Genomic DNA, 26,623 nt, shown 5'->3' on the forward strand with positions numbered 1-26,623 from the left:
AAGGCGAAAATAAAAAATTCGTTTAAAAAAAAAAAAAAAAATTAGACTACGTAACAATCAATGCTTATGAAAACGATGCATGTCAAATATTTTCACCAATTTATCAATGTTAGCGTGTGTCTGTGTGTTGCGGATTTGGGGCAGAGTTGTCCTATCCAATATGGCGGACGCGCTAACGTATCGCAGCAACGGGCCAACGCGCTAAGGGAGGCTCCGTTACACCTCGGGATGACGTCATCGTCGGACGAAAAGGACCAAAACAAAGAAATACAATGAAAACTAATACAACTAAAAATAACAGACCATGTATGGTATCATACACCTTTTTATTTGACAGCAAATCTATTTTAAACACTAGTAACATTCGAACGTCACCAACACTGCTTAAGGTTGTTAGCTCCGCCTTCTTCCGCCCACCGAGCAACAAGCTTCTCTTCAGTGGTTTGCTCAACTTTCTCTTACAGGACGCTAGCCCACTCTTCTCCCGGTATTTTCACTTTTTCGTCGGCTGGAAGTCACTCTTTTGCTGGGGGGGAGTTTTGTTTTGCCCTGCGTCGAGCTCCCAAGCGACCATTCAAGGGCAAAAGCGACCTGGAGGAGCGGGAGGAGGGCGTTCTCGCTTAAAAAGTCACTATGGAGGTTCCCGGCATGCAGGTAAGCACGAAGGTGGACCAGGCTAACTAAAGCCAACTAAACCTGTTGCTCAAGAGTTGTGGTGGCAATTGTGCAACAGTCGGCCACTTTTTCAAAGCCAGTTCGGCACGGCACAAGTATACCATAATCTTCAAATCAAGCCTGCGACGTACACACGTAGAGCCCGAAATAAAATAAAATAAAAAAAAAAAAAATATAATATATATATATATATATATATACACACACACACATATAAAAGTCACCAGGCCCCAACACGGTTCCTTGTGGTGCCTCCTTGCGACTGTTTGCATGGTAACTGGATGTTTGGTGCCGTACAAGAAGATTGGATGGGAATTGTCACAAGATTTTAACAGCTTTCACGTTTCAATGTGCAGTAGAACTATTACTATGCGTACATATTATGCATATCATGTTTTAGACACAGTACATATTGGATGTAATATTAAGTCATCCTTTTATACAAATGTGTTATTCTCCATGAATCATTCCACTAAATAGTTCAATTTCTCACATTTCTTAGCCTTAATCCATGACTGAATGCTGTGATCGGGGAACTTTTGAATTTATACATCTTTTATTTATTTTTGGGGCTGCACGTTGGGTGTCTCCCAGGTGTGTCGACCTGTGTAACCTGCCTGGGTGCAGTCGCTGCTCGGTCTTTGAATGCAACGCCAAGTGCGGCAGATGATGATGTTTTAGAGAAATAGAAATGATTGACTGCTGCACGCTCGGGTTGGGGTCGAATGTTGATTTTTTTGTAATTTTTTCCACTTCCTCGTATTTCCTAAACTTGGTTTAATGTTTAACCTTGTTTGTTTGCATCTGTGAGCAATCCGTGTGCAGCGATGTCATTTTGCACTTCCTGTTGGGAAAATGTCGCTTTAGTCAAAACGTATGTAAACATGATCCTTAATAAATTACGGAAGTACGGCCGCAAATTGCAAAAAAATAAATAATAATAATAATAATTTAAAAAAAAAACACGAGTAACCGACGCGTCATATATTTAGCCGCAATTGCCTAGATTCATAGTTTAAACCGTACATATTCCAAAACAGTTGAGTATTATTTCAAACACCACTACCCTTAAAAAAAATGCACCTGAAGTGCGCCCTTGCATGCACGTGGCAAAGACTGTAACGGTAACTACCCAGGCTAAACTTGGAGTTACACTTACATTAAGACAAAAAGACTGGAAGAAAGTGGCAAACTTAATGAATATAATTCGTTTTTTTTTTCACCGATTAGGAAGAATAAATGTCCTTGAGTGTTGTTGAATTTCCTGTCTGTTAGTGTTCCAGCAGCATTTGTGTTCGAAGTTAAATCCCTCCTGTGCTGTGTAATGCTAATTTGTTTTTCTTAGCTGGTCAATGGGGTTTTCCATTGAGTGCTAGCATTAAGATGCTGATGTGTCTAAAAAGCGCAATGTCTTATCGTTAAATATGCAGTGTGTGTAATTCTTTTGTGTGTGTTTGTTTTGACAATAACTTCCATCTGGGCTATCAATAAACGGCTTCAAGCGCACTCGGAGACATCAGAATAACATACGTCACACGCTTGCTACTGCAAGCAACACAGTTGTGTTCAGGGTGCTTCGCCAACGCGGGAACTTGCATACACGCACTGCACTGTTCTGCACGTCATTTTTCTTCGATTGTAATGTTTTGATTTGCCGCCGTGCACGTCAGCGAGGAGCGACGACGAATCGCATAACTTGAATATCTCCATTCCGAAAAAAGGATGACGCAAAATATTTGCTTCGAAGCTTGGCAAAATTAACACTTTCCAAAAGGACCGTACAGACTGGCTAAAATGTTATCCGGTTAACGGCCAGCCCGCTCTTTGCTCCTATTGGCTGACGCCCACGTCACTCACCCTTTAAACCCATACACTGCCCCCGAGTCAACTGAAAAAAATAGCTGCACCTTACATGCGCTTGCTAGATCGTGTCTAACCCTGAACAATCCGTTTTTATCCAATTAATCGGTAAAATGCTCGATTCTAAAACTATTGGATCGCTGCAGGCCTCGAGAGGACACGCTTTGAACTACGCCGCTTAAAAGAATCACCTGGACAAAGTTGAATTAAACAATGAAATTGGTCAAACTTGAGCCCTGTGTTCAAGTTTGAAAACGGCAATTGTGTCAAACTGGCTGACAAGAAAAATAATCATTTGCGTCACTATTTCAGAACGAGTGGAGGAAACGCCTTCATTTTGAGCAAAAGTGTTGCGTTTCCCAGAATTCCAGCCGCGGTTGTTGCCGAATACGTCCGCTATGAACGGCTGCTTTCCTGTCGTTCGACGTCATCCGAGCCCGGCGGCGGGAGGGCGTGGCACGGCCGCCGCGCGTTGCGGTCGCGGTGGCGCTGGGAGGGCGTGGCGCGATCATTGCGTGTTGCGGTCGCGGCGGCCGCGGCAGGCGCCTGCCGCGGCCGCCGCGTGTCGTTCCGCTTCCTTCTTTTTTTTTTTTTTTTTTTTTTTTAAGTTGTGCGGAAAGTCGAGCGCGGCCGCAGAGGCTCCTCGCCGCTCGCACCCTGACACCTTGCCAAAAACATGCTCGAGGGCCACCTTCTATTTGACAACGTTTGCGTGCACCAAAAAATGTAAATGACTTATTTTAAGTATATGCTTTATATACAGGTCAAGACGTTGTCCATATAAGCACTCAACTCAGAAGTGTGGTCAACTCCAAACTGGATTTTAATTTTGTATTTCTGGAAAATTCCGCCCTGAAGTTAGTTCAATTTCGCAACACGAAGACACCGGAAGTCGACCATTTTGGTTTGACGTGGCCGTTTAAAAATTTTTTTGGGGGGCGCCATCCCGAGCTGCTTTGAGCCACATATGCTTGCTGACAGATGGACAATCCTGAATTGTGAAAAATGTTCGCGGAATTGCACAGCGCTCAACGACGAGTCCCGTGATCCCACGCCGCATTCATCAGCCCGACGTGAACTTTAGCGACGGATCTGGTCAAGCGCTAACAGAGCATCCGATGACGTGACTTGAATGCGTTTTCCCCTGTCAGAGTTCGCAGATCGATCCGGAAGAATTGTTCACCAAACTGGACCGCATCGGCAAAGGATCCTTCGGAGAGGTGAGCTCTTTCTGTGCCTCTGTTGTGAAATGTCTTCATTGATTTGGGAATTTGTGGATTTGTTTTAATTATTATTATTATTGTTTTTTATTTTCCTCATTTTGATATTTGAACCGGTTGAGAAGTCGTGAATTTGAGCTGTGTTTGTTTAATATCGCGCTGACTTTGGGAAAGTTGCCTTTTGTAATTGTGGAATTCTTTGGGAAAAGCAGGCATTTTTGGAATGTTGGTTTGAATCAGTTTATTTTTTTAATTGGAGAGTTTTCTCACGTTTGGAATAGTAAACAAAGTTGAGAAATATTGAAGTTAAGGTTGCCAGATTTCTTCATTGAGTTGGGAATTTTCTTCTGGAAAATGTGGAATTCTTCAGAAAGCAAACGAGGAATCTTTGGAATGCTTTTTTGAATTTTTTTTTCCAATTGTGACTGAGGTGATTTTTTTTTTTCTTCCCGACAATGATTCTAAGAATTCTACATGGAAAATGTTGAATTCTTCCCCAAAAAACCAAAAACAAAAGTGGTGTAGTTAACTTGGTAATGCCGAACGGCGGCTCTCCCGCAGGTGTTCAAAGGCATCGACAACCGCTCGCTGAGCGTGGTGGCCATCAAGATCATCGACCTGGAGGAGGCCGAGGACGAAATCGAGGACATCCAGCAGGAGATCACGGTGCTGAGCCAGTGCGACAGTCCCTACATCACCAAGTACTACGGCTCCTACCTCAAGGTGAGAACGCAGCATTCGCTGTCCGACATTTTGGAGCGCTTGCTGCATCATCACGGACGTCTTTCAGGGCAGCAAACTGTGGATCATCATGGAGTACCTCGGTGGAGGTTCTGCACTCGACTTGGTGAGTGACTTTAGTGGGACGCGCTTATTTGGATTGTTTCAGAAACTCATAAAACCGCAACATTTCGGGAGGCGATTTCTTGACGTGAATGCTGAAGAGCTGACGTTGAAATATTGTATATTTTTTCATAGAGAATGCAAAATGACTGAAGAAATAACATTTGGTTGGAATGTTAAACATGTTGAAGTTGGGTTGGTTTGAATCAGTGGAAAGTTTGAGATGAAGGTCTACAATTGGACCATTGATTAGGGAATTCTTCCGAAAGCTGTTTGAATTTGTTGGAAATGCAGCATTGTTCAAAAATGACGAAATTTGGGAAAGTAAACATTAAGTTGTCGGGAAATGTGGAGTTTGAGATTTATTTGTGAAATATCTTCATTTATTTGGTTCTTCTCGTTTTCTCATTAGTGTAATTTTTCCCCAAAAGTCAAAATTCTCAGAATATAAACATTTTGGAATCGGTTGAGAAAATGTGAATTAGAGCGTAATTGTTTCAAGTTCTATTCATGAGATAATTTCCCCATGGAAAATGTTGAATTCTTCCAAGGGTGTAAGAGTTTTCACTTGAGAAAAGGTGAATTTAAACATTTCGACAGTAATTTGGAAATTTTATTCTGGAAGATCTCACATTCTTCAAAAGGTGGTAATGTTTGGAACGTTGAGAAATATTGCATTTGTAACAGTTCTTCATTCATTTTGTAATTGGCTTATAGAAAATGTGGAATTTGGCCCCCGAAAAGCCCGTTTTTGTAATGTTGAACATTTTGAAGTTGAAGTTAGAAATGGTGACCTAATGGTGATTTTTAAAAACGTTTCATTCATTTGTGGACTTTTGTCATGGAACATACAGAATGTTACAAATTGTCGTAATATTTGAAATTTGGGGCTTGTTGAAAAGTGAAATGTTTCAACTGAGTTGAAATGTTGGTTTGAGTCGGTCGAGAAATTACGGCGAGTTGAAGGTCAGTCTTTTGTTTTGCCTTTTTTTTGCTGCCGTGAAAAATGGTTGCGGTCACCTTTCATTGTGCGCGTGCAGCTTCGCGCGGGTCCGTTCGACGAGTCCCAAATCGCCACCATGCTGAAGGAGATCCTGAAGGGTCTGGACTACCTTCACTCGGAGAAGAAGATCCACAGAGACATCAAAGGTGCGCCGTTCGACTCGGGTTTTGAAAAAGGCGGCGCCTGGCCTGGCCTGGCCTCGCTATAACGGACGTGCGTCCATCCTCCCCAGCCGCCAACGTGCTTCTGTCGGAGCACGGCCAGGTGAAGCTGGCCGACTTCGGCGTGGCCGGTCAGCTGACGGACACGCAGATCAAGCGGGAGACCTTCGTGGGGACGCCGTTCTGGATGGCGCCCGAGGTCATCCAGCAGTCCGCGTACGACTTCAAGGTAAGCGGAAACATTTTGGAGGCGAGTGTCGCATGGCAGCTGTTTTTTTTTATTTATTATTATTTTTTTTTAATTTGTGCACAGGCGGACATTTGGTCGCTGGGCATCACCGCCATCGAGCTGGCCAAGGGGGAGCCCCCCAATTCGGAAATGCATCCCATGAGGGTGCTCTTCCTCATCCCCAAGTCGCCGCCCCCGACGCTGACGGGCGACTTCTCCAAGAGCTTCAAAGAGTTCACCGAAGCCTGCCTCAATAAGGACCCCGCCTTCGTAAGACGCTCGCCAAATGTAGCGGCAGCACGGTGACCTAGCGGTTAGCTAGGCCACCGTGCTGGTGTTCGAATCTCGGCTCGGGGCCTCCTGCGTGGGTTTTCTCCAGGTACTCCCACATACCAAAAATTGTAACTTCATTGGAGACCCTAAATTGTCCATAGGAGTGAGAGCTTTTTTGTCTACCTTATCCTGCGATTTGCTGGCGACCAGTCCAGGGTGTACCCCTCCTCTCCCTCCAAAGTCAGCTGGGAGAGGCTCCAGCTCACCTGCGACTCTAATGAGGACAAGCGCGATTAGAAAATGGATGGCCTAAGCCAAATTGACCCATGGGTTAGACCAGTGATTCTGGAAGTGTAGTACACGAGCTCCCTCTAGTGGCACGTGAAAGAATGAATGACGTCAATCGTATTACGGGGGCTTCAGCTTTCTTTGAATCCAGCACAGCACAATTCCGAAGTACTGTGCAGTTGTGCATTTAATGTCGATCACGACGGAGGTCCTCGGAGAGCAAAATATTTTTTCAGGCGGTTCCTGGTGTAAAAGCATTTTCAACCTTCAACCTCAGTCGTCAGTCGCTCGTCGTTTGAGGTGGAAATTTACCGATAGAAAACGCACGGACGGACGCTTGTCTGCGTGTGCGCTACGACTGACTGTCTGATTTCCGTCCGTCAGCGTCCCACCGCCAAGGAGCTGCTCAAGCACAAGTTCATCGTCAAACACTGTAAGAAGACGTCCTACCTCAGCGAGCTGATCGACCGATACCGGAGGTGGCGCGAGCAGGGCCACGGCGACAGCAGCCCCGACGACTCCGACGGGTAACTTTTCTTTTTTTTTTTTTTCTTTTTTGTCTTCAACGTTTCTCCTTTGGCCGCAGCTGACTGGCGCACGCGCCGACTTTGCTTGACTTGTGCGCGCGTGTTCAGCGAGTCCGGCGACAAGAAGGACGAGGAGTCCCCCGAGTGGAGCTTCACCACCGTCCGCAAGCGGAAGACGGACGAGCGGCCGCACATCAACGGACAGCTGAGGAGCGACGGGCACGCCGATGTCAGCGCGTCCTCCAGTCTCGCCGCCGTCATCTCGCCCGTCTTCACCGAGGTTTGTACACACACACACACACGCGCGCGCGCACACACACACACAGGGAAGACGTCGTCCAAGCGTGTGCTGTCGTGCAGATGAAGCAGCAACACAAGGAGTACTCTGAGAAGCGATTGGCCATCGAAGAGCTGGAACGTAACATCGGATTGGCCGAGGACGTGTGCCCGGGCATCACGGACCGCATGGTGACGCGCATCATCGCCAGGTACGCCATTTTTTTGGTCGTCTTATCATCATGGCCGAAAAACGCCCGTGCGTGTAGGAAAAGATATTTTGTCGCTCGGTATCGCGTCCTGAAAAGTTTGACAAAATAATCCCCGCCGGCTTCGCCGATCGACACGATATCGGGTGGACGCGTTTGTCATAAGACGACGCAGGAAAAAGTCTCAAGGGCCGTGCCTGAAACCGAACAGGAAGTCGGCCGTTTCGATTTGAAGCGGCCAAATGAGCCTCGGCCGGAAGACGCGAGAGTCGTATTGCCTTTGCCGTTGAACTTGAACTTGAGCGCGGCGTCAAGGATAGATGATCGTTTTGAGGATTCGCCGTGACAAAGTGAGAAAGCTGCTTGAATCTTGTGGTTTTCCTGCATTTTGAACGTCTTCAAATGCCGCCCTCAGGTTCAACGCCAGCTGAGGATAGACGGGCGAGTGGACGCGGCGACGAGAGACTGTGTCTCAGCGTGGCCGCGCTTTCAAATCGGAGATCTGCTGTGCAATGTCTCCACACACACACACACACACACACACACACGTCATTTCCTTGACTGCTGCTGGACAAAGAAGTGATGAGTTGCGATGCTTTGTGGCGCTGTGGTCCTCTTGTTCTAATCCAGCAGCACCGCTTTACCTTTTGTTGATTTGTAAACGCAAATATTTGCTCAGTCGCACTTGGCGAAGATGATATGCCAATATTCTTTTGTTGTCCTCAGTAACACTTGAAAAAGAGTAGCAGCATCCTCATTTACCAACAAAGCAAAATGAAGGCCACATAAGAGGAGCGCTTAGTCAAGTGTTACTGACAGTTTGAACCAAAGACACCTATAAACTTGGTCATTGTGTATATTATTTTTGTATGTATAGGATAAGGGATGTTACGATGCTTACACAGCGGGAACGTACTATTTTTAGGAAAATGTTTTCCTCTTTAGCGGGACGTAGAGTTTTATGAATAAATATTTAAGCTTGATTCAAATGTTGTCTATGTCCATTTTCGTGCATCGTTGAAAAGAAACGCGTGAGATGGCGTCCACACGCCGAGACATATTTTCAAAAATATTTGTATGAGCAATTTTTTCACCTGGAATGATTTGACAACAAAAGATTGTTTGATTATTTTTACTCCTATTCGACGTGCCTACAGTGTGACCTTTGTCGCGCCTTTGGTCTCCTCTCTCTTCAGCGCCTCCTCGTCCTCCTCATCCAGCCGGAGGCTCCCGGAAGAGAGCCTCATCCGTGCCGGTCGGCCGGGGCGCAGCGGCGGGCAATAACACGGGTAGAAAACGTCAGGCTCGGAGTCGCTGTAGCTTCCCGCGGAGTGTTGGGGCAGAGGGGCGGCGTTGAGCGGCAGGTAGGTGGGCCTGGCGGGGCGCGACAAGTGGGGATAGTAACCCAGCGGGCGGAATTCAGATGCGGGGATGTGAAAGTTGACGTCCGGTTGGCGAGGGAGCCCCGGGAGGAAGCTGCAGTCGTCGCTGTAATGCCCAGCCTCCGTACGGCACGTGAGCCCCGCCCCGCCGCTTCCCGCGCGGCGCGCCTCGGCCGGCCCGGCCCGACCTCGCGGGCAGAAAGACGGCCACGGTCGCCCGTCCCGCCTCCTCGTCTGCGGCAGGCACTCCAGCGAGGCGGCGCGGTCCCAGATGTACGGGCGCGGGAACGTCGGCAGCAGCGGGCGGTACCGGTAGGCGGGAGTGTTGGGATAGAGAAGGACCAGCTGCTGCGGCGCGTCCGGGCGCGGGACGGGTCGGCGTCGCGAGCGGTCGCCGTAGATAGCGGTCAGCCCGGGCGCTCGGTCCCGCGCGCCCTCCGTCGACGACGCCGGTCGCACCCGTGGCGAGAGGGGCGTGACCCGGGCGAGGCTGCGGCACCGCGTGGTGGCGTACGGCCGGCCGCGCTCTGGACTCCGGAGCGCCGAGGCACAAGTGGCGCCCTCACGCTGCTGGGTAAGTACATCATAAAAAGAAAACATTCACACGCAAAATGATTGAACATACCGCATCACGTGTGACATTTTTTCGCGTCTCGTGTTTACTTGTTTGGAGACGTCGGTGAGGAGATCGGGAGAAGATCGGCACTGCCGGGAGTCGAAGTCCGACCGACGGGAAGCGCTGCGCGGAGACGCAGGTGAGCGGACGACTGGCGACGACTTCAGATACAGTGGCGTGCGAAACGTTTCTCGCATTACAGCCACAAAAATGTACAGTGGTGCCTTGACATACAAGTTTAATTCATCCCGTGAGCGCGCTCGTCACTCAAATCATTTGTCGCGAGAATGATCTTTGTCTATTTCAAAACGATGTCGTGGGTTTTCAATAAGGAAAACGGCACTCTATAACAGTATACTTGTAATAAAATAATGAAATCGAATGTAAAGTAATAAAAGAGCATTATAATTCAGTGAGAGCTTGCGGCTCTTCCTGTTGTGTACGCCTTGGCCACTTGGCGGCAGTAGGAGACGGTCACAACCAACTAAACTCAGTAAGCTGCAGTACTTAAGACTATTGCACGATGTATAGAAAGGCTTATTTTTTTCCCCAAATGACTCGATGCACAGTGTTCCCTCGCTATATCGCGTCCCCACCACGTTACGGACCGAATCAAGCCCACCTGTCAAAGTGCGGAGGCTTCTTCTCGCTCGATCCCGAGCATTGCAGCAGCTGCTTCTGTGTGCGCCCGCTGCCCACCGTTGAAAAGACCAAACATCAGCATCAGAGGCGAAACGGTGCACGGGGATAATATTCACAGGTTAGCTGTGTGTGTGTGTGTGTGTGCGTGGGATTTTGACAGGGGTGGGGGTGGGCGCGGGGGGGAGAATATTCCGATTTGGAATAAGGCTGTAAATAACAAAAATGTGGAAAAAGTGAAGCGCTGTGAATAGCGTCCAGATGGACTGCGCATGATGTTCAAATAAAGGCGTCACCTGTATCTAAAGCTGGAGCCTTTGGACGACAGCAGCGGCATCTTGTGCGCCGCCGCGGGCTCCTCGGCCAGCCGGAAGAAGGCGTGGTACTCCACGCACGTTTTCCAGAACGCTTTGCACGCATCCCGAGTTGCCATGCGGAACTCCAGCGTGTCCTTGCGGGTCGGCTGCGCGTCAACACACGAGGTCACCGACTAACGTGGCCCCACTTAAAAAGAAACAAAAAAAGTCTCTCACCCCGACGGCGTCGTGCAGCTTGATGAGGAAATGTTTGCGTTTGAAGCTCAGTTTGCGAATCTTGGCCCAGCTGAACACGTTGATCTTGGTGTTTCCCTGAGCAAAACAATCCAAAGTTTGACCGAAGCGGGGCGGGAAGGTCCACGTGAGCCGACGAGCCCGTACCTGAAAGACCAGCACGCCGCAGTGCGTGACGGCCAGACTGATGCGCGCGCCCTCGCCGTCGCTGGCCGACTGCGGCCTGATGCCGTACATGTCCAGCTTCCTGGCCAACTCCAGGAGGTGGACGTCCGACTCGGCCGGGGACGAACCTCTGTGGGGGGGGATTGGGCACGCTGCCGTCTTGTGTCAAGGAACGATTGTGAAGTGAGTTGAGGAGTTTCACTTAGACAAATGTAGTGCTTTGGCGCCATCTAACTCTCAAGGAACTATGTCGCAGTGAGTTGAGGAGTGTCATTTCGACAAAATATTGCTTCGCTGCCATCTTGCGGCATCTCGATGTCAAGGAACGATTTTGAAGTGAGTTGATGAGACAAAACCAGTGCTTTGTCGCCATCTTGTGGCATCTCGGTGTCAAGGAACTATGTTGAAATGATTTGAGGGGTGACGTTTAACCCGAAATAGTGCGAGATGGCGCGCTCGTGGCATCTGTAGGCAATTATGTGCTTTTCTGTTGTTGTTTTTCAGAGGGAGGGGTGTCGATGACCGGCGGGGTTCGCTGTACCTGTGTTTCTTGTGGAAGCGGAGGATCTTGTGGTCCAGGTACTCCTGGTTGGGGACGTACTGCTTCATCCCCAGGTGCTGACAGTCCAGCTCCTCGTCGTAGTCCCCGAGTTCTGCTGTAAGAACCCCAGTTGGTGTTTGTGATGGCTCTTTTCCTAACACGAAGGCCTTCGCCCGGCAAAAACTTTTCTTTTTACGCCTTGATCGGAACCAACCCGTTCGCTCACTGACTCGCACACAAATGATTGTGGTAAAAGTACGTTGGACGACGCTCACGCCCGAGTTTGTTTTGTCCTTACACTGCAATATGTGAGAGACCAGCAGGGCGGCGCTGTTGTCATTAGAGGTCAGACTTCCGCTGGCCAGGTCCTGCTTGATCTGCAAGGCAAAAAGGTACCTGCGCGCACGCCACGTGCTCGTCAATGACGGAATGCGCACACGCGACGGCGCTGTCGAGAGATGAGGAAACGCGCGCGCGCGCTACCGAGTGAGGCCCCGCTTGAGTTGTCCCGGGTCCGGAGGGAAGAACTTAACCGTGAACCTGAAGAACCGATCGTCGGCGTCTGAAGAGAGACGGAAAAACCTCGCGCTTAGCTTGCCGTGCCGGACTCGCTCCCGAATGCGATTTCATTGTTCTGCCTGGCGTCCGTAAACAAAGTTTTTGTCATAAATGCACACTTACGTTGAATCTGCTTTGCTAGCGGCTTGAGCAGCTCCAGCCACACCTGCCACACAAACACAAATCGGTCCAACGGCATCATTGCGCGTGACGCGACGTCTCGTAAGGCTCACGTAGTTGCCGCCGTGGTGTCGGTACTCCAGGCCAAAGTATTCCTTCTCCAGCAGCTTCAGGTGACTGCACACTTTGTTGAAGAAGTCGCAGCCCAAAACGTTTTGCTAGCGCGTCAACAGAACGGAAGCGTCACATTCGCCGGATTCTTGGGGATGCATTGGGCGACATCTCGGAAATGTTTGCGTTGTGCAGTAGAGGGAAACGGCACAGAATGTGTAGTCGGGCGGAAAAAGCAACGGGGTCTGTCGTCGGACTAAAAAAGGACGTGCGTAGTCAGACGACGGCAAAAAAAGCAGGACTAAAGAACAACGGGAGGTTTCGTCGGACTAAAATAGGTCAGGTTGGGGAAAAAAATTGAAAGTGACATGATGGTAAGATAGTCATTCAAAATAAAAAGTAAATAGAGTCAGGATGGCATTTAAAAAAAAAGCAAACGGCAGCATGCATAGTGAGACTTAAATCCTTCATTTTAAGTATAGTAAGGCATTTAAAAAATGACCAGATGTATAGTTAAAGGCTTTTTGAAAACATCCAGCCAGACTAAAGAAATGCATGTGGAGCATGTAGGGTATTTTTAACTATGAAGTCCACTAAGGCTTTTTTTTAAACAATGTGGCAAGGCATTAAAAAAAAAAAAAAAAAAAGTACAGTCAAACAAAAAAAATACAAAATCTATTGTAAGACTTTAAATAAAATGACATGGTGTAGAGGAAGGATTTTTTTTTTTCCCAACAATGTAAAACAGCAGGACTAAAAGAGTAAAAAATGACATGTAAGTCATTTCTACAAAACAACATGACCCGTCGTCAGGCATTCGGACAAAGAAACATGATGTCGTCGTGTCGTGTAGGTACTACACGATGATTTTTAGAAATAAAACTGGACTTGCCTCCACCTCGAAGGTGCATTCACTGTCGTCCAGGAAAACGACTCGCTGTCTCAATTTGCTTTCCTTGCAGACTTTGCGGCGTGTCCTTGTGCGCGTCTGCCGCTCGGCCATCGCGCGCCACAAAGATTCAGCGGAGGAATAAATCAACGTTTGTTGGTGAGTTATTGCGTGTTTTCTTTCAACACACGCACACACACACACACACACTCTCCCTACTAGTGTGTATGTGTGTGCGTGTTGTTGGAGTAAAAGACATTTCACGGTGGCTGGACGCTTTGACGGACGTGACCCGTCTTTGAGTAAAGTAGGCTAGTAGTGCAAAAGCATCCTGTAGCCTCCAGCGTGTACTGAGCTGTGCGTGTGCGTGTGTAACATTTGCACACTTTCCTGTATCGCCCCCCCCACAATTTGGTGCTAGCGCCCGTCCGTTTGGATTATTTTTTGATGGGAATAAGTGTCAAAATCGGTATAAAATCGAGCAGCATTAAAACCTTAGAGGAACTTGTCAATCAATGAGATATTTAGTGACGGAAAGCCATTTGAGCATTTGTCGGTAAATGGTGGAACATGGCGCTTATGTCTTTGAAATTCAAGAAAAACAATGCACGCTTTGATTCTGCATGGAATAAATGAGTCACACACTCACTTGCTCTGAACACATGCTTTTATCCATCAACACAATTACCGTATTAAAATACAGTATAAACGATATGGACATTGATTCGGAACATGTACTTACTCCAACATACTTGAAAACAGATTTGATATTTTGCAATCAATCGCATCTTAACGATTGCGTTAGGGTTAGTGAGCACAAAATAAGGATTGTTTTCAGTGTTAAAATAACATTTACGTTTCATAAATTGGCTACCTAATCAACTTGTTTTACTTACCTTACATTGCCTTTTGGAAAAGGATCCATGCAAGGTTGTTGTTGTTTTTTTTTACCTGTTACAGGCTGGTTTGCTCAACACTTTCTCAGCAGGGCACTTCTGGTACACTACAGTGTCCACATAGATTTTTGTATTTTTTTTTTAACCCTAAGAAAATACAAAAAACAACCCTGTTTTCAAATTTACAGTAAATTGTGCATGCTCAGACTCAGAGGTAGTGTGTGCGCCCGGGCGCGCGTTTATTATTGGCACTGTCTATTTCTTGATTTTCTTCTGTCGGTCCAGAAACTTCTGTCTTCTCTCAACGGGGATTTCGTCCAGACCGATCCCATGGTTACTGGCCCTGGAAGACGCAAACACAGCGACTTCGGCGACCTGCCCTTCCTACCGCCAATAAATCAGTACCGAGTGTACGCGTCTGTGCGCGGGTCCTTACCCTCCCTTCACGTCCGGGGGAACAGGCAGAGGTTTATTGAAGCCGTCTCGCCCCACCAGCCAAAAGGTGTCCTCTGAACCTTTCACCTAAAAGCACATGCTCTAATTGTCAGAGGGTCACGTACAGTAAGCATTTCTTTTATTGATTTTTTTAAACATGCACAGTAAGCCTAAAAACACAACATGGTGGAAACTCAGTACCTGAGCTTTTCTGGTCTCCATGTGGTAGCCCAGTTTGAGGCTCGTCAGGACCTTCACTGTACTCAGACTAATGTGGATTCTGTATGCTGCAAAAGCACGAAAAAGCACTTTATTCAACATTCCCAAATGATTGGACGGTTTGGATGAGCTGTTTGCACGTACAAAGTCCGCTGGCTTCCATGTGAGAAGCGGTGGTCACAGTATCTCCGAACAGACAGTACCTGGGCATCATGAGACCCACCACGCCTGCCACAACTGGACCTGGACACACAAATCGTTACACTTGTAATGAAAACATGTAATTGTATGTGTGCTATTATTTTAAGTGGACTCCGTTTGTTTATTCTTGTGATTTGGAGGATCAGACTCCATTTAGGAAATTCCAAACATAGTTCTTCCTCCCACTGTAAGGTATGAAACGGTATCGTAACAAGGCCAATGTTTACATACCAGAGTGGAGTCCGATTCTTATCTTGACTTTAATCTCCGGCATGTGCTTGATCTTAAACGCTCCAATGGAGTGCAGGATATCCAGCGACATGTTGGACACCTCGGCCGCGTGTCGATGGCCGTTCCGGTTGGGAACGCCGGACGCCACCATGTAGGCGTCGCCGATCGTTTCCACCTGAACGCGCACAGCAAACTATGAGCTTGAGGTCAAACTTGCGTTTCAAATGCTCCCTGGAGTGGAGTCCTACCTTGTAGACGTCATGGGACGCAATGATGGCATCAAACATGGTATAGAGGTCATTGAGCAGGTCCACCACCTACACACAGGACAGGACGTATCGGAAGGCATTTTTAAACGACACGATGCGTTGGTGGACATTTTTTATAAGACATGATATATCGCAAGTAGGCATTTTTTTAAACAACATGACGCATACAAAGGTTTCTTTTTAATGGCGCGAACAGTCAGGCATTTTTTTTTAAGCATGATGTATATGGCATCTTTTAAACGACAAACACTAATGTGTTGTCAGGTTGTTGTTTTTTTTTCCCCCCAAACAAAGATGTATAACAGGTGTCAAACGTCGAGCTCGCGGGCCAGAACCGGCCCGGCAGGGGTTTCAATGCGGCCCGTGGAGATAGAAAACATTCACTGCTATTTTGGTCCACTGGAGGGCGCACTGACGACCCCTCCTGAAAGTTGTAGAATGAGTGGTCATTCTGTGAGCTCACTGCATTGCATCCCCTATATTTGGTTAAATGCGGTGACGCTGCTCACATTTTTTTACATTTTGTGAGTGGATTTCAAATTGAAAATAAAGTGAAATGTGAGGCCAATTGTTTCTTTTTGCTCAGTAGGAGGTAGCTGCTGTCAAATATTGCTCACATTTAATTGTGGCCAATATTATCGGTGCTCGCGCCCCCTGGTAGTCTGACGTGTGCAGTTACGGGGCACATGTCTTCGCAAATCACCGCACGCATTTGTGAGTCGCCGGCGACAGGAGTGTAACAAAAAAGTCACGTGTAAGAATACATCCTATCGAGAGGACCCATAAATATAAATACAGATCACACGTAGTTACGCATTTGTGACTGGTTAGAGATCCAGATTTTGACCCATTTGTGGACGGAAAGACGTGTTTGCAAATGGTTTTGCGGCCCCATATTTGTACCTCGATGGGCTCGCTGAGAGCCGAGATGGTTGTGAATCCGACGATGTCGCTGAAGTAGAGCGTGCAGTCCGAGTAATGCTCCGGGCGAACTGGCTTCCCTTTCTTCAGCGCCTGAGCCACAGACCTGTCACCGTCATACTCCACGTTAACTATCTATAAAAACGTGACACTCGACCATTTCCCAAAATGTCAACAATGACGACAATGTGTCTTACTTGGGCAGCAGTTGTCCCACCAGCTTGTCCGTCTTGCTTCGCTCCACCTCGAGTTCATCCGTCCTTTCTCGGATCAGATCTTCCAGGTTGGAACTGTACTGCTCCAACATCCGCAGCATGGAGTCAATGATGTTTGCTTTCCTCCCTCTGTTGATGCCCCGAAACTGCGGCGACATGAAAGATGAGAAGTAAACGAAGTCATCTTCGACGTCATATCGACCGGTCCTACGAAAGAGCACGCTGGGAGCGTTCCACCTGTTTGAAGATCTCGTCGAAGCTCGGCCTCTTGGCGGGGTCTTCGTTCCAACATTCGTTCATCAGAGAGAGACATTCGGGCGGCGCTTCGTCCACCGAAACGATGGGCCGGCACAGAGGGGGAGGCTGCTTCAAGCGCTCCAAGATCTCTGAGAGACGAGGCGGGCGGTCTGAGTCAACTGCGGCGCATGCGAGCGCGCACGCAACGGAGGGTAGTCCTCACCTAGGGCGGGCATGTCCATCATGGGGTAGGGGAGCGTTCGTGATATCACTTCCTGTATGATGATGGCGAAGCTGAACACGTCCCCAGCCATGGTGCCTCCTCTGACCGGGCGCCTCAGGATCTCGGGTGCGGTCCACAGCAGCTCTGGCACAACGCGCACACACATTTGAAAATGGATTCGATTCGATTCATTCCCCCCCCCTCAGTCCAGTGGAATACATTGAACACACATTTTGGCAAAAATCTCCCCAAAAACCTATGTCGTCATTACGGGCTTTTACGTGCAGAATTTTGGGGAAAAGATCAATCGAATGAATTTGGGAATAAAGCATAACAAAAGCGCTGTGGATACTTAGCCGACGAAGGAAACTTTCACAAGACAGACGGACACCTTGCGGGTCCTCAGAAACGTCCAGTCTCTCCGAGTGAAGGATCATGGGAACTCCGTAATCCGTGATCTTCAGGACAAAGCGTCCGTCGACCAGACAGTTTGTGGACTTGAGACGGCCGTGACTTAAACCGCGTAAATGGAGATGCTTCATCCCCTGAAACACACCCGTCCATTCCGGTCAGCTGCGACTTCTGTCGGACCTCAACGTGGAAATCGCGCCGTCACCTTGATGAGGTCCATCAGGAAGGACGACTTGAACATCCAATCCAACCTGATGTCGCCGTCGGCCAACAGGTCAGCCAGGCTGCCGCGAGGGCAGTGTTCCACCACCATGGCGAAGATCCCAGAGTCCACGAACATGCCCAAGTAGAGGTTGAGGTTTTCGTGTCGCATATCCCTTAACTGCAAATGTTGAATTTCAGAGACCTGGCAGAGTCCTGCGGTGCTTCTCTGTTATACCTGGCTGAAGATCATCTGTGTGTGTTGATTGACGGCTGTCATATTCCCCGCCGCCGGTAACTTCTTCAGCCAAACCCAGTCACCCTGATTTGACGATGCAGCAAAGTAAGAGGGAGCAAACACGCCCGGTCAAACAGCAAGCGCCGTACCTCCAGTATTCCGATATTGGAGCGCTCGGGGGTCGTCAATATGTAGCTTCTGGCGATGGAGCGGAAAGGCGTTTTGATTTCAAGAAGACTCCTCATGATCGACTCGTCGTTCAGCTTCTACGGGAGTCGATGAACAGCACAGTGTGTACGACACGCACCCACACCGATATCGGTATCAGTGCCGATTATTTAACCCTGTACTCGAACTCGGCTCTTGGAAAACAACGCTCTGCTACTACGCACCGAAAACGTAAGCGGCCTGACAAATAACTTTCAGGCAAATGGAGTCGGACGCACGTCAGCTGCGGGCAGATACTTTTAAGGTAAACAATACAAATAGAATATGCAACACAAACCTTCCTGCTGACTTGAGTGTCGATGAAGATGACGTCGTCCAGCGTCAGAATGACTTTCGAGGTGGTCTCTGCTCCCCTGTGCTTCCTGTGCGAACGGGTGGTGACTGAATGAACGACTTCGTGAAGACGACGTCAGTATACGGGGGGGGGGGGGGGGCCTCGGTGTACGGCGGTCTGGACAGCGCGCACTGAACTAACTCGCGCGGCCGTGTAAGAATACGTAACCGTGCGGCACAACGAGGCACACTCAGTAAGTGGCGTGCTTACTATATTTTCCATTCGATTGTTTAACAGTTATGGCCTACAAGGGCTTTTTTCATATGAATATTTACTGCAAAGGCAAATCGAAGGCTCATATTTCAAGTCGTTTCTTTACCTGATCCAAAAGAAAATGGCTCCGAGCAGAAGGCAGATCAACGTGAAGAAAAACAAGCCTGCCACAGCGTCTGTGTCTTCAGAAAAACATCAAATATCATGAACTATTGATGTTGCACTTGCCTAAAGAGAAGACACGTTTTTGATGTTCCACGCACACACAAAATATATCGCGGCCACTTTAAACTACTCTGGCGAGATGACGAAGCACCTTTGCAAGCCTCGTCTGGATTGAACCAACAGGAGCGGGCCCTCGGGGGTTTCCCTCCCGGGAAGTCGAAGGAGCGCCTCAGCGGCTTCAGACTTCCGACCGGCCCGATGATGTGCGTTGGAGCGAGCGTGTGCGTGGGCACAAGTTTGTCGCCGTCACAGTCCAACACCACGTAGCCGGCCCGCATACCGTTGCCACCTCTGCCGCCGTACAACACCTGGCGACGGCGGCGCGTCAGCGAGCGAACACCGCTTGGGTTTGGAACGAGGACCGACCTGATTGAATCCCTGATATTCAAAGCCTCCGTCCGACCGGAGCAGCTGATCACCGGTCACCCATCGCCCGCCGCCCGCCCGCCGACGCTCCTCCACGGCCTTCGCGACGAAGTAAACCATGTTGAAGATGGTCCCAAAGAGCGGCGACACCTGTCGACAATTAACAGCCACGTAACACTAGTTGTCGTTGTCAGTTACCAGTTGGAGCGTGCCGTCAAGTTCCGTGCCTCCGTTGCCGGCACGAGCGATCGGATCTCTCTGTTCATTTGGGCCTGACGGAAAGCTTTGTAGAAATTCTGATCCGACGCCATTGTAACGGTCAGAACAGAGCTGTAGGCGTGACGAAGTCGGGTGCTGCGGCTCAGCTGGGGGAAGACGGTGTCCTTCAATAAGGAAGGAGACAAATCGTTTCAGCCTGCTTGAATTAAATATCACACAACAACTAAACGACAATCGTTACGTAATGCTTTGGATCTTTGGTCTTGGGGGTTTTGTGTAATTGCAGTAATGGTGGCAAATTCGAGGTGCAACTACTGATGTTGGACTGTCGTAAAAACTGCGTTGGCGATGGGGCCCAAAAACGTCAGTTACCTGGTAGGGCAGCGCGTACAGCAGGGCGTCGTAAGGGATGAAGACGTAGCCATCAGAGACCATGCCCATATCGAGAGCGGCCAATAGGAGCGTTCTCTGATCCTCCCCACCGATAAGGACGGAGCTCATGCACAAGATGACCACTGTAAAAAACACAGCAACTTCAGGGCTCACGAGGCCTGATTTTGTGATACGAAAGCAGTGCTTACCTTTGACCTTGTCCGCATCTCTGATTACTCGAAGCGCATTCCGAGGGCCGTCTTTCGCCTTCGTTTCCACGGTGACAACCGGGCCGACCGGTAAGCCGAGGCCCCTGAGGGCGGAGGCCACTTCCTGTCCGGTGCTCCTCCAAATGTCGACCGGCGCTAAGACGGGACGGAAGAGAACGCGGTTGATAAGCGAGCTTAAAACCCTCAGGACAAAATTCGACCGCATCCCGTTCCCGACCTGAGATGACGCCAACGTGCGCCCAGCGAAAGAACCGGAGCACCGTGAACAGGACCCTGCTGGGGGGAGGGACGGGTGGCAGGTTCGGCCAATCGGCATCGAGGCAGCCGGGCGAGGCCAGCCCCGCCTCCCAGTGTTGAGCCAATAAAGAGGCGGCGTGACAAAGGGCGGGGCTGAAGGGTCCAATGTAGGCGTGACCGTAACCCTCCATGTCAACAAGTTCCGTTAGAGCTTAAAAATCACAGTGGCCGGCGATTGTTAGTTTGTGAACATTTCAGCTCGTGTTAGCAAGTTCGCTTTTGCAGCTAACCGACGTTCATCGCACGGGATACAGAATATGGATCGAGTTGTTTTTGGTTTGGTTTGGTTTTGTATGTACATCATTTCCCCCATTTCAACGGACTTGCAAGTGCCCCGACTTCTTCCCGTGAAACGCACCTCTGGAAGTGGAACAGTCCTCATCAAGCAGTTTGACATCATACCAGTAGCCTTGGCTCAAGCTGCCATCACTGCGTAGCCTGGACAGTGCCAAGTTGGCGGCCGCCGTTGGCATTGCCCTGGAGAACATCGGATCACAGGACCAGGGGCCAATGAGAGCCAACTTGAAGGTGGCGGTCCAAACCTCTGCGACGCTTAGCCACCACAAACACAGCCCCAGCAACCACCTGGCCAGCGGCATTGTCACTCTGGAAGGCAAAGGGGGACAATCCAAAAGGCCGAATTGAAAACACAAAAGCCGGTGTGCGTGCGTATTTGTGTGCGTGCAGCTAATCTAGGTTTCAGGGATATTTTGACGGGATTAAACACCTCTCCAGAGCAGCCGAGCAGCCGGCGAACGTCACACCCGGTGCCCGTGAGCGTCAAACTGGGAAAAGAAGCACTTTCATTTGAATTCTCGCGCAACCGAAGGACTCGACCGGGTCTTTGTACTGGACTCTCACGGGGAAAATATACGAGGCGGCTATCGTTCATTCCCCCACAAGATGAGAAACGGCAACATTGTCAGATCACCCTAACTGCATGTCGTAGTCCAGTGCGAATACAAAATACGTACATATTCAACATCCAATTTCACTGATTTAACCTCCTCTCCTCAGGAATGTCCTCCGTCTATCAAACACTTGAAATTTTAAGAGTGAATATTCAAACGGTCACCAAACGAAGAGCACTATTACCTTCGTGTCCGAGCTTCATTGGTCCACAGAAAAGCCTGCGAACTGAAGCGGCAGAAAGAGGCTTTGACTTTAATCTCGTTTAGCTTCAGGTGACATCTAATGAGCGCTTGATGGCCGCGTGCGTGCCTTCCAATCGGCCTCGAGGACATCAAACGCTCATTTGGCCAGCGCTGCCAAGTTGAGAACCAACGACAGTTTTTTTTTTTTTTTAAAGATTTTTCAGACATCTGTACTTTAGGGAGCGGTTTACATTTTAATCTCTACATTTGAAAACACTTTTTGGGCTGTTAGCATTAGCTTTTGTTACTCAGTTCGCAAACAAACAGTTACGGGACCTTGTTGCTTTCTCGTGTGGCAACGTGATTTGTTAATTCTTCTTCTCGGTACGCAAGTTAAAAGAGGGAAACGATTTTGTGTGCAGAGTTTTGCTTTCATTGTGCCAAGTTATTAAAATTCTACTGAAGTACCGTGCGAGTACTGATGTGCTGCTGCATTAGCGACTACAGATGACAGCATGACTACTGTTGCTATGCCCAATGTCATTTTTGTCTACGTTTGCGTTTGTTTTTTTTTTTTTTTTTTTTAAATCAGGCTTTGCCAGGAACTCTGCAAGATTATATTACTGAGCCAGGACACGTATTGCACATTAGGGAAAAAAAAGAAACCTGCCAGCACACTACCAAAAGTGGATACCCAGGTTAATTCTTCTGCCATCAAGTAGAATATAGGCAGGATGAGCATTCCATCGTTCTGCCTGTCAGTATACGATGCTTGAATCAATAGATGAATAAACATTATTTGTAGTAAAATCATTTTTGGACCAATTGGAAATTTGAAAAAAAAACTAAAAATAAAAACGGCTACATAGTGGTTGCGAATCTCTGATGTGAAGAGAAGCTTTGATCTGGACCCTACTTTCACCGGGTGCAGCGCTTTGCCATCGAAAGCCGATCTAATAATCCGGCTCTGGATTACGTCCGCTGTCCCAGCTGGTCTGCGGCCAGGAATAGAGGCGGCATTAGCCCGGTCGGGAAAGGACTGGAAAAGCGTAAGATAAGTGCTGTTCTCATTTACAGAGTCAAAAAGTGAAAGGCGAAAACAAAAAGAGGAGAGCGAAACAGTGAAACGACTTCAACTGGCTTTAATCGGTTCACCGTGCGGACATTCAAACACACACACACACACACACACACACATCTGCTGCGATGTGAGCTCAAATAACTCAAGACAAGGGCATGGCGAGGGGCGTTGCATTCTGCGAGTGGACAGCAGAGCCGGCAGCCACGACCGTCATAAGGAAATTTTTGTATTTCTGAAGCTGGAGTTGTCCCTAAAACAGAACACAAATGCAGCGTGATATTAATTTGCAGGAGGAGCGAAGCGCGTTGGACGACATCGACTAATATTTTCAAATGACCGGATGGTAATAACCATCGTGAAGTAATAGCACGAGCAACGTAACAGTAGAAGGACCAGGACAAAAGACACCAATTAACCATATGCTGTTTTTGTAGATTTTTCCCAAGGAGTTACAATGACTGATTTTTTTTTTTCATCATAAACAATCATTAGCTTCTATTATTATGGGGTATTTGTTTTTCTTAACAACCACAATTCCAACGGTATTTTGAAAGAATCTACACGATGTTCATTTTACAACCCCGATTCCAATGAAGTTGGGACGTTGTGTTAAACAAATAAAAGCAGAATACAATGATTTGCAAATCATGTTCAACCTATATTTAATAGAATACACTACAAAGACAAGATATTTCATGTATAATAATTGATTGTTTTTAGCAAATAATCATGAACTTAGAATTTTATGGCTGCAACACGTTCCCAAAAAGTTGGGACAGGTGGCGAAAAAGACTGAGAACGCTGAGGAAGGCTCATCCAATCAAACACGTGTTTGGAACATCCCACAGGTGAACGGGCTCATTGGGAACAGGCGGGTGCCACGATTGGGTGGAAAAGGAGCTTCCCTGAATTGCTCAGTCACTCACAAGCACAGATGGGGCGAGGTTCACCTCTTTGTCAACAAACATTTTGCTCTCTAGTCCAACTTATGTGATAAAGATTGTCAAAATGGACCACAGCTGTCCATCAATCATGCAACAACAACACATACCCAAAAAAAAGTTCTATCATGGTTTCATAAATACTACTACTGCGAGGGAACAATCAACAGCACAAATGGGAAACTAATCAAACCTGTAGAATATTTATTTCAGGAACCTAACGGTATCAATAACATTCTATTTCCGCAGAAGCTGACATATTTAACATAAATCACCATCGTGATTTCGAACACTGCGTATTCAATTCTATTCATTACTCATCATCATTATTATTTTTGCATGACTTCACCTTTTGTTGTAAATATCTCCAATTTATTATTATTTTTTTTAATATACTTTACATACACGTTGGCACTGGAGAAGGAGCTGCTGCCAATCTCGCTCGTGCCCGTGTACAGTGACAATAAAAGGCATTCTCTTCTGTGGCTTTCATACCTGAGGCTGTCATTGTGAGTCTTGTACTCCATGATGGTGTTGGCAGGAAGGTTGAGAACCCGTCTTAAAGTGTCTCTGATTCTGGACGTTGTGATTTGATCATTGGACGTCCTGTTCCAGATTGAAAGGAAGTCCTCCTGACACACACAAACGTACATACAGAACCTACTGCACGTATTGTAGTCTCCGCGTTAGCGACGGTACAATATGTGCCTCTGAGAGGCGGGGCCCGCTGGGTGGCGTGCGACGTTTTGAGAGTCTGGGCGTGAGCTGTGGTCAGCAGCAGCTCTTGCGCGAGTGTGTTTTTGTTTTACTGTACTGCAGGCGTTGGACGAACAGCCGAAAAAGGCATCAGTGACTGGGCTCTCCTTTCCCGCATGCGAGGCCAGCACCGTACCTTAAATGCTCCATCGGGAGCTCTTTTCACTTCACGAGGAGCGGTGGCGTATTTGAAGTTTACTTGTAACACAAAGCAAAAAAAATTTAACTGTAACTTGAAAAATGGGTAAGTTGGGGCAAGCGTAAATTAAGGTACCGCTGTACGTGACAGGAAATTTGACTTCCATTTTCATTTTAGTTAGCATGATGCTGAAACGATATTGTCCCAAGCAACATTTAAATTCCCCATTCAGAGCCAACCTTCAATGTTGTAAATTCCTTGTTTATCGCCGCTTGCTCCAATGGACGTTTTCCAACTTTAAAAAAGCGCAACCTCATTCCAGCTGCACAAACCGCTTTTAGTGGTAGCACGGCAATAGCATAGCATTGTCATACCTGGAAGCGTATCGATACGACGGCGCCGCAGACTTCCTCCCCCACCATGAACTGCTCCCCCACCATGGCGAGAATGATGTTCTCCCAAAATCGGCTCGCCAGCCCTTTCCGAAGCCGGATGATCCACTTGCCCCCGCTGCGGTTGTACTCGTCCTGAGAGGAGGACACGGACCCTAACAAATTACAACGAGGTCCGTCACGCGTTACGTCAAGATCTGCTACAAGCGACCGTCCTTTACCTCCCACATAGGCTTGATGCCCTCCTTGAACAAGTGGAAGTCGCTGTGTCCACTCAGCTCTCCTGGACGCACCAGATGACTGTAGAACTTCCAGAACTGCTCCACCTGGACCCACAAACTTTTTAACACTGGAAAATCCGGGGAAACGAGCACGTTCCCGCGTGCGTACCGATGCCACGGTGCCGATCCGTCGGATGTTTTGTTCGTAACTCTGCGTGCTCGCGGGACGACTCGGTGTTCTTCGACTGTACCAGAAAGTGTAGTTGTACTGGAGGGGGTGTTCCCCTGCGGCGGGACTCACCGTCTGCATCTAGACACGTGACACGCACACATGGAGACACAGCGACAGACTGCGGGCATGACGCGGCGGTGACTTCAAGGGGCACCTTGCAACAATTGCTGCTGTTGGAGACTTGTCTGCTGTCAGGACGACATCTCGTCTCTTCCAGGCCTTCATTTGGACTGCGAATGCAAATACAGGAGCGTCACTCTTATTTTCCAGATGTCATTTGCCGCGTGCGAGTGACGTTAGTGATTCAAAAACATTGAACGTTGGCTCAGCAATAATTTCGTCTCCAATCATTTCACAACCAATACAAAAAGAGTTTGCATTTTATAATATCTTTGGGTAGTTATAACAAGATGTCAATCCTTTTTAAAATGTGAGCCTCTCTCATAATATGATGTCGCTTGATGGTTAAAAATAAGCACAATGGCGGCAAAAACTGATGGGGGGGAGATTTCGTTTCTTTTTTTTTTCAAACTTTGTTTATTGGGTTTTACAAGTGAATACAACTATCGAAACATTTCCAAATTGTGCAAAGTCGGGGATTACTTTCCAAAGAAGCACACAGCTCAAAGGTTTAGTGACATTGGATTTTTGGGGATTGTTTTGAATTACTTCGTTTTTTTTTTTCCCCAAGAGATGGATTTTGCAGATTATATTAAGTATTGACCATCGTTACTATTTGTATTTCCATCACACAACTTAATCCAGTATCATTCCACGTCATTCCAAACGATTCAATAACATTCCACCTGATTTCAATCAGCATTTCAGCATTCACACGCCATTATCTCCAGAAATTGCACAGTCTGAAACGCACTTTACATTTGATATACAGTCTTGATAAGATATAAAAAGAGCGTGCTAGCAAATATAACTGGCACATCGGGGAAAACAACCAACAAGAGTGGTAACATCATTAAAAAATATATTTGTTGTCTCGTTCTGTCTTTGAATGTGCATATAAACCTCACTGCCAATTAATCCACCTGTGTGACTACCCGCATGCTAATTGTTAGCAGCTGTTTTGAAGATGCTTTTCTTCGTCAAACTCGCGTTCTCAGTGCAGTCTTACCACTCCAGCGGGTCCATTCCTTTTCTGTCGGATACTCTGCAAATTCCCGGAGTTTAGCTACATTCTTTTGTTGTCGCTTTGTAAACTTTAACTCCCACTCTTGGTTCCCATCATGCGTCACAATTCGTTTCCTGCAAAGGTCGACAACCGCGCATGCGCAGGAATAAGTGACACTACGGCAGCCGGTAAAGGACAAGCGATATTTAATTTCGATGCACAATATGAAATTAAATATATATTGTATATTATATTGACCAACATTACAATTTGACGTGATTAGCTCACTAAACTTTTTAAATAACACTAGATAAATGACAAAGT

General features: G+C 47.7%; 4 protein-coding genes and 1 long non-coding RNA gene across 8 annotated transcripts; 2 read left to right on the forward strand and 3 right to left on the reverse strand.

The window, feature by feature from the left end:
- Positions 1-422: 422 nt before the first annotated feature.
- Positions 423-8,547, forward strand: stk26 (serine/threonine protein kinase 26). Of its 2 annotated transcripts, XM_061669284.1 has the most exons (11): positions 423-654; positions 3,687-3,755; positions 4,317-4,478; positions 4,546-4,602; positions 5,639-5,747; positions 5,834-5,991; positions 6,076-6,261; positions 6,937-7,079; positions 7,188-7,359; positions 7,440-7,567; positions 7,980-8,547. In XM_061669284.1, exons 1-11 carry the CDS (start codon positions 634-636, stop codon positions 7,993-7,995), a joined length of 1,221 nt encoding a protein of 406 aa, XP_061525268.1. In that variant the 5' UTR covers positions 423-633; the 3' UTR covers positions 7,996-8,547. The 2 variants fall into 2 exon arrangements, with proteins under 2 accessions (XP_061525268.1, XP_061525269.1); XM_061669285.1 differs by lacking the exon at positions 3,687-3,755.
- A 159-nt stretch (positions 8,548-8,706) lies between these two features.
- LOC133397890 (FERM domain-containing protein 7) lies at positions 8,707-13,438 on the reverse strand. The gene is made up of 12 exons (XM_061669306.1): positions 13,140-13,438; positions 12,250-12,354; positions 12,140-12,182; positions 11,942-12,020; positions 11,757-11,854; positions 11,459-11,573; positions 10,900-11,047; positions 10,735-10,830; positions 10,498-10,652; positions 10,185-10,253; positions 9,610-9,685; positions 8,707-9,516 (listed from the first exon to the last, which is right to left on the reverse strand). Exons 1-12 carry the CDS (start codon positions 13,248-13,250, stop codon positions 8,716-8,718), a joined length of 1,896 nt encoding a protein of 631 aa, XP_061525290.1. The 5' UTR covers positions 13,251-13,438; the 3' UTR covers positions 8,707-8,715.
- LOC133397893 (uncharacterized) lies at positions 10,386-15,955 on the forward strand. Its single transcript, XR_009767703.1, has 3 exons — positions 10,386-11,575; positions 13,210-13,295; positions 14,318-15,955. It is a non-coding gene; the product is annotated as an uncharacterized LOC133397893 (long non-coding RNA).
- On the reverse strand, positions 13,794-22,458 carry LOC133397874 (retinal guanylyl cyclase 2-like). The gene is made up of 25 exons (XM_061669272.1): positions 21,413-22,458; positions 21,045-21,102; positions 20,676-20,923; positions 20,238-20,468; positions 20,000-20,155; positions 19,791-19,933; positions 19,427-19,582; positions 19,200-19,349; positions 18,925-19,141; positions 18,715-18,790; positions 18,339-18,423; positions 17,983-18,099; positions 17,834-17,917; positions 17,600-17,776; positions 17,375-17,528; positions 16,984-17,127; positions 16,761-16,909; positions 16,506-16,669; positions 16,291-16,414; positions 15,367-15,435; positions 15,119-15,293; positions 14,831-14,929; positions 14,669-14,754; positions 14,469-14,554; positions 13,794-14,375 (listed from the first exon to the last, which is right to left on the reverse strand). Exons 3-25 carry the CDS (start codon positions 20,914-20,916, stop codon positions 14,288-14,290), a joined length of 3,171 nt encoding a protein of 1,056 aa, XP_061525256.1. The 5' UTR covers positions 20,917-20,923; positions 21,045-21,102; positions 21,413-22,458; the 3' UTR covers positions 13,794-14,287.
- Positions 22,459-22,538: 80 nt separating this feature from the next.
- Positions 22,539-26,465, reverse strand: eif4e2rs1 (eukaryotic translation initiation factor 4E family member 2 related sequence 1). Of its 3 annotated transcripts, none has more exons than XR_009767701.1 (7): positions 26,303-26,465; positions 25,328-25,403; positions 25,111-25,251; positions 24,942-25,046; positions 24,703-24,875; positions 23,929-24,065; positions 22,539-22,742 (listed from the first exon to the last, which is right to left on the reverse strand). XR_009767701.1 is itself a non-coding variant. In XM_061669300.1 (7 exons), the coding sequence occupies exons 1-7, from the start codon at positions 26,317-26,319 to the stop codon at positions 22,703-22,705; spliced, it is 663 nt and encodes a 220-aa protein (XP_061525284.1). In that variant the 5' UTR covers positions 26,320-26,465; the 3' UTR covers positions 22,539-22,702. The 3 variants fall into 3 exon arrangements, 2 of the variants coding, with proteins under 2 accessions (XP_061525284.1, XP_061525282.1); XM_061669300.1 differs by having other exon boundaries at positions 23,929-24,039; XM_061669298.1 differs by having other exon boundaries at positions 24,703-24,855; positions 26,303-26,464.
- Between the last annotated feature and the right edge of the window lie 158 nt (positions 26,466-26,623).

This window comes from Phycodurus eques, chromosome 23 (genome assembly GCF_024500275.1).
Source record: "Phycodurus eques isolate BA_2022a chromosome 23, UOR_Pequ_1.1, whole genome shotgun sequence".
In the NCBI taxonomy this organism is placed as follows: Eukaryota; Metazoa; Chordata; class Actinopteri; order Syngnathiformes; family Syngnathidae; genus Phycodurus; species Phycodurus eques.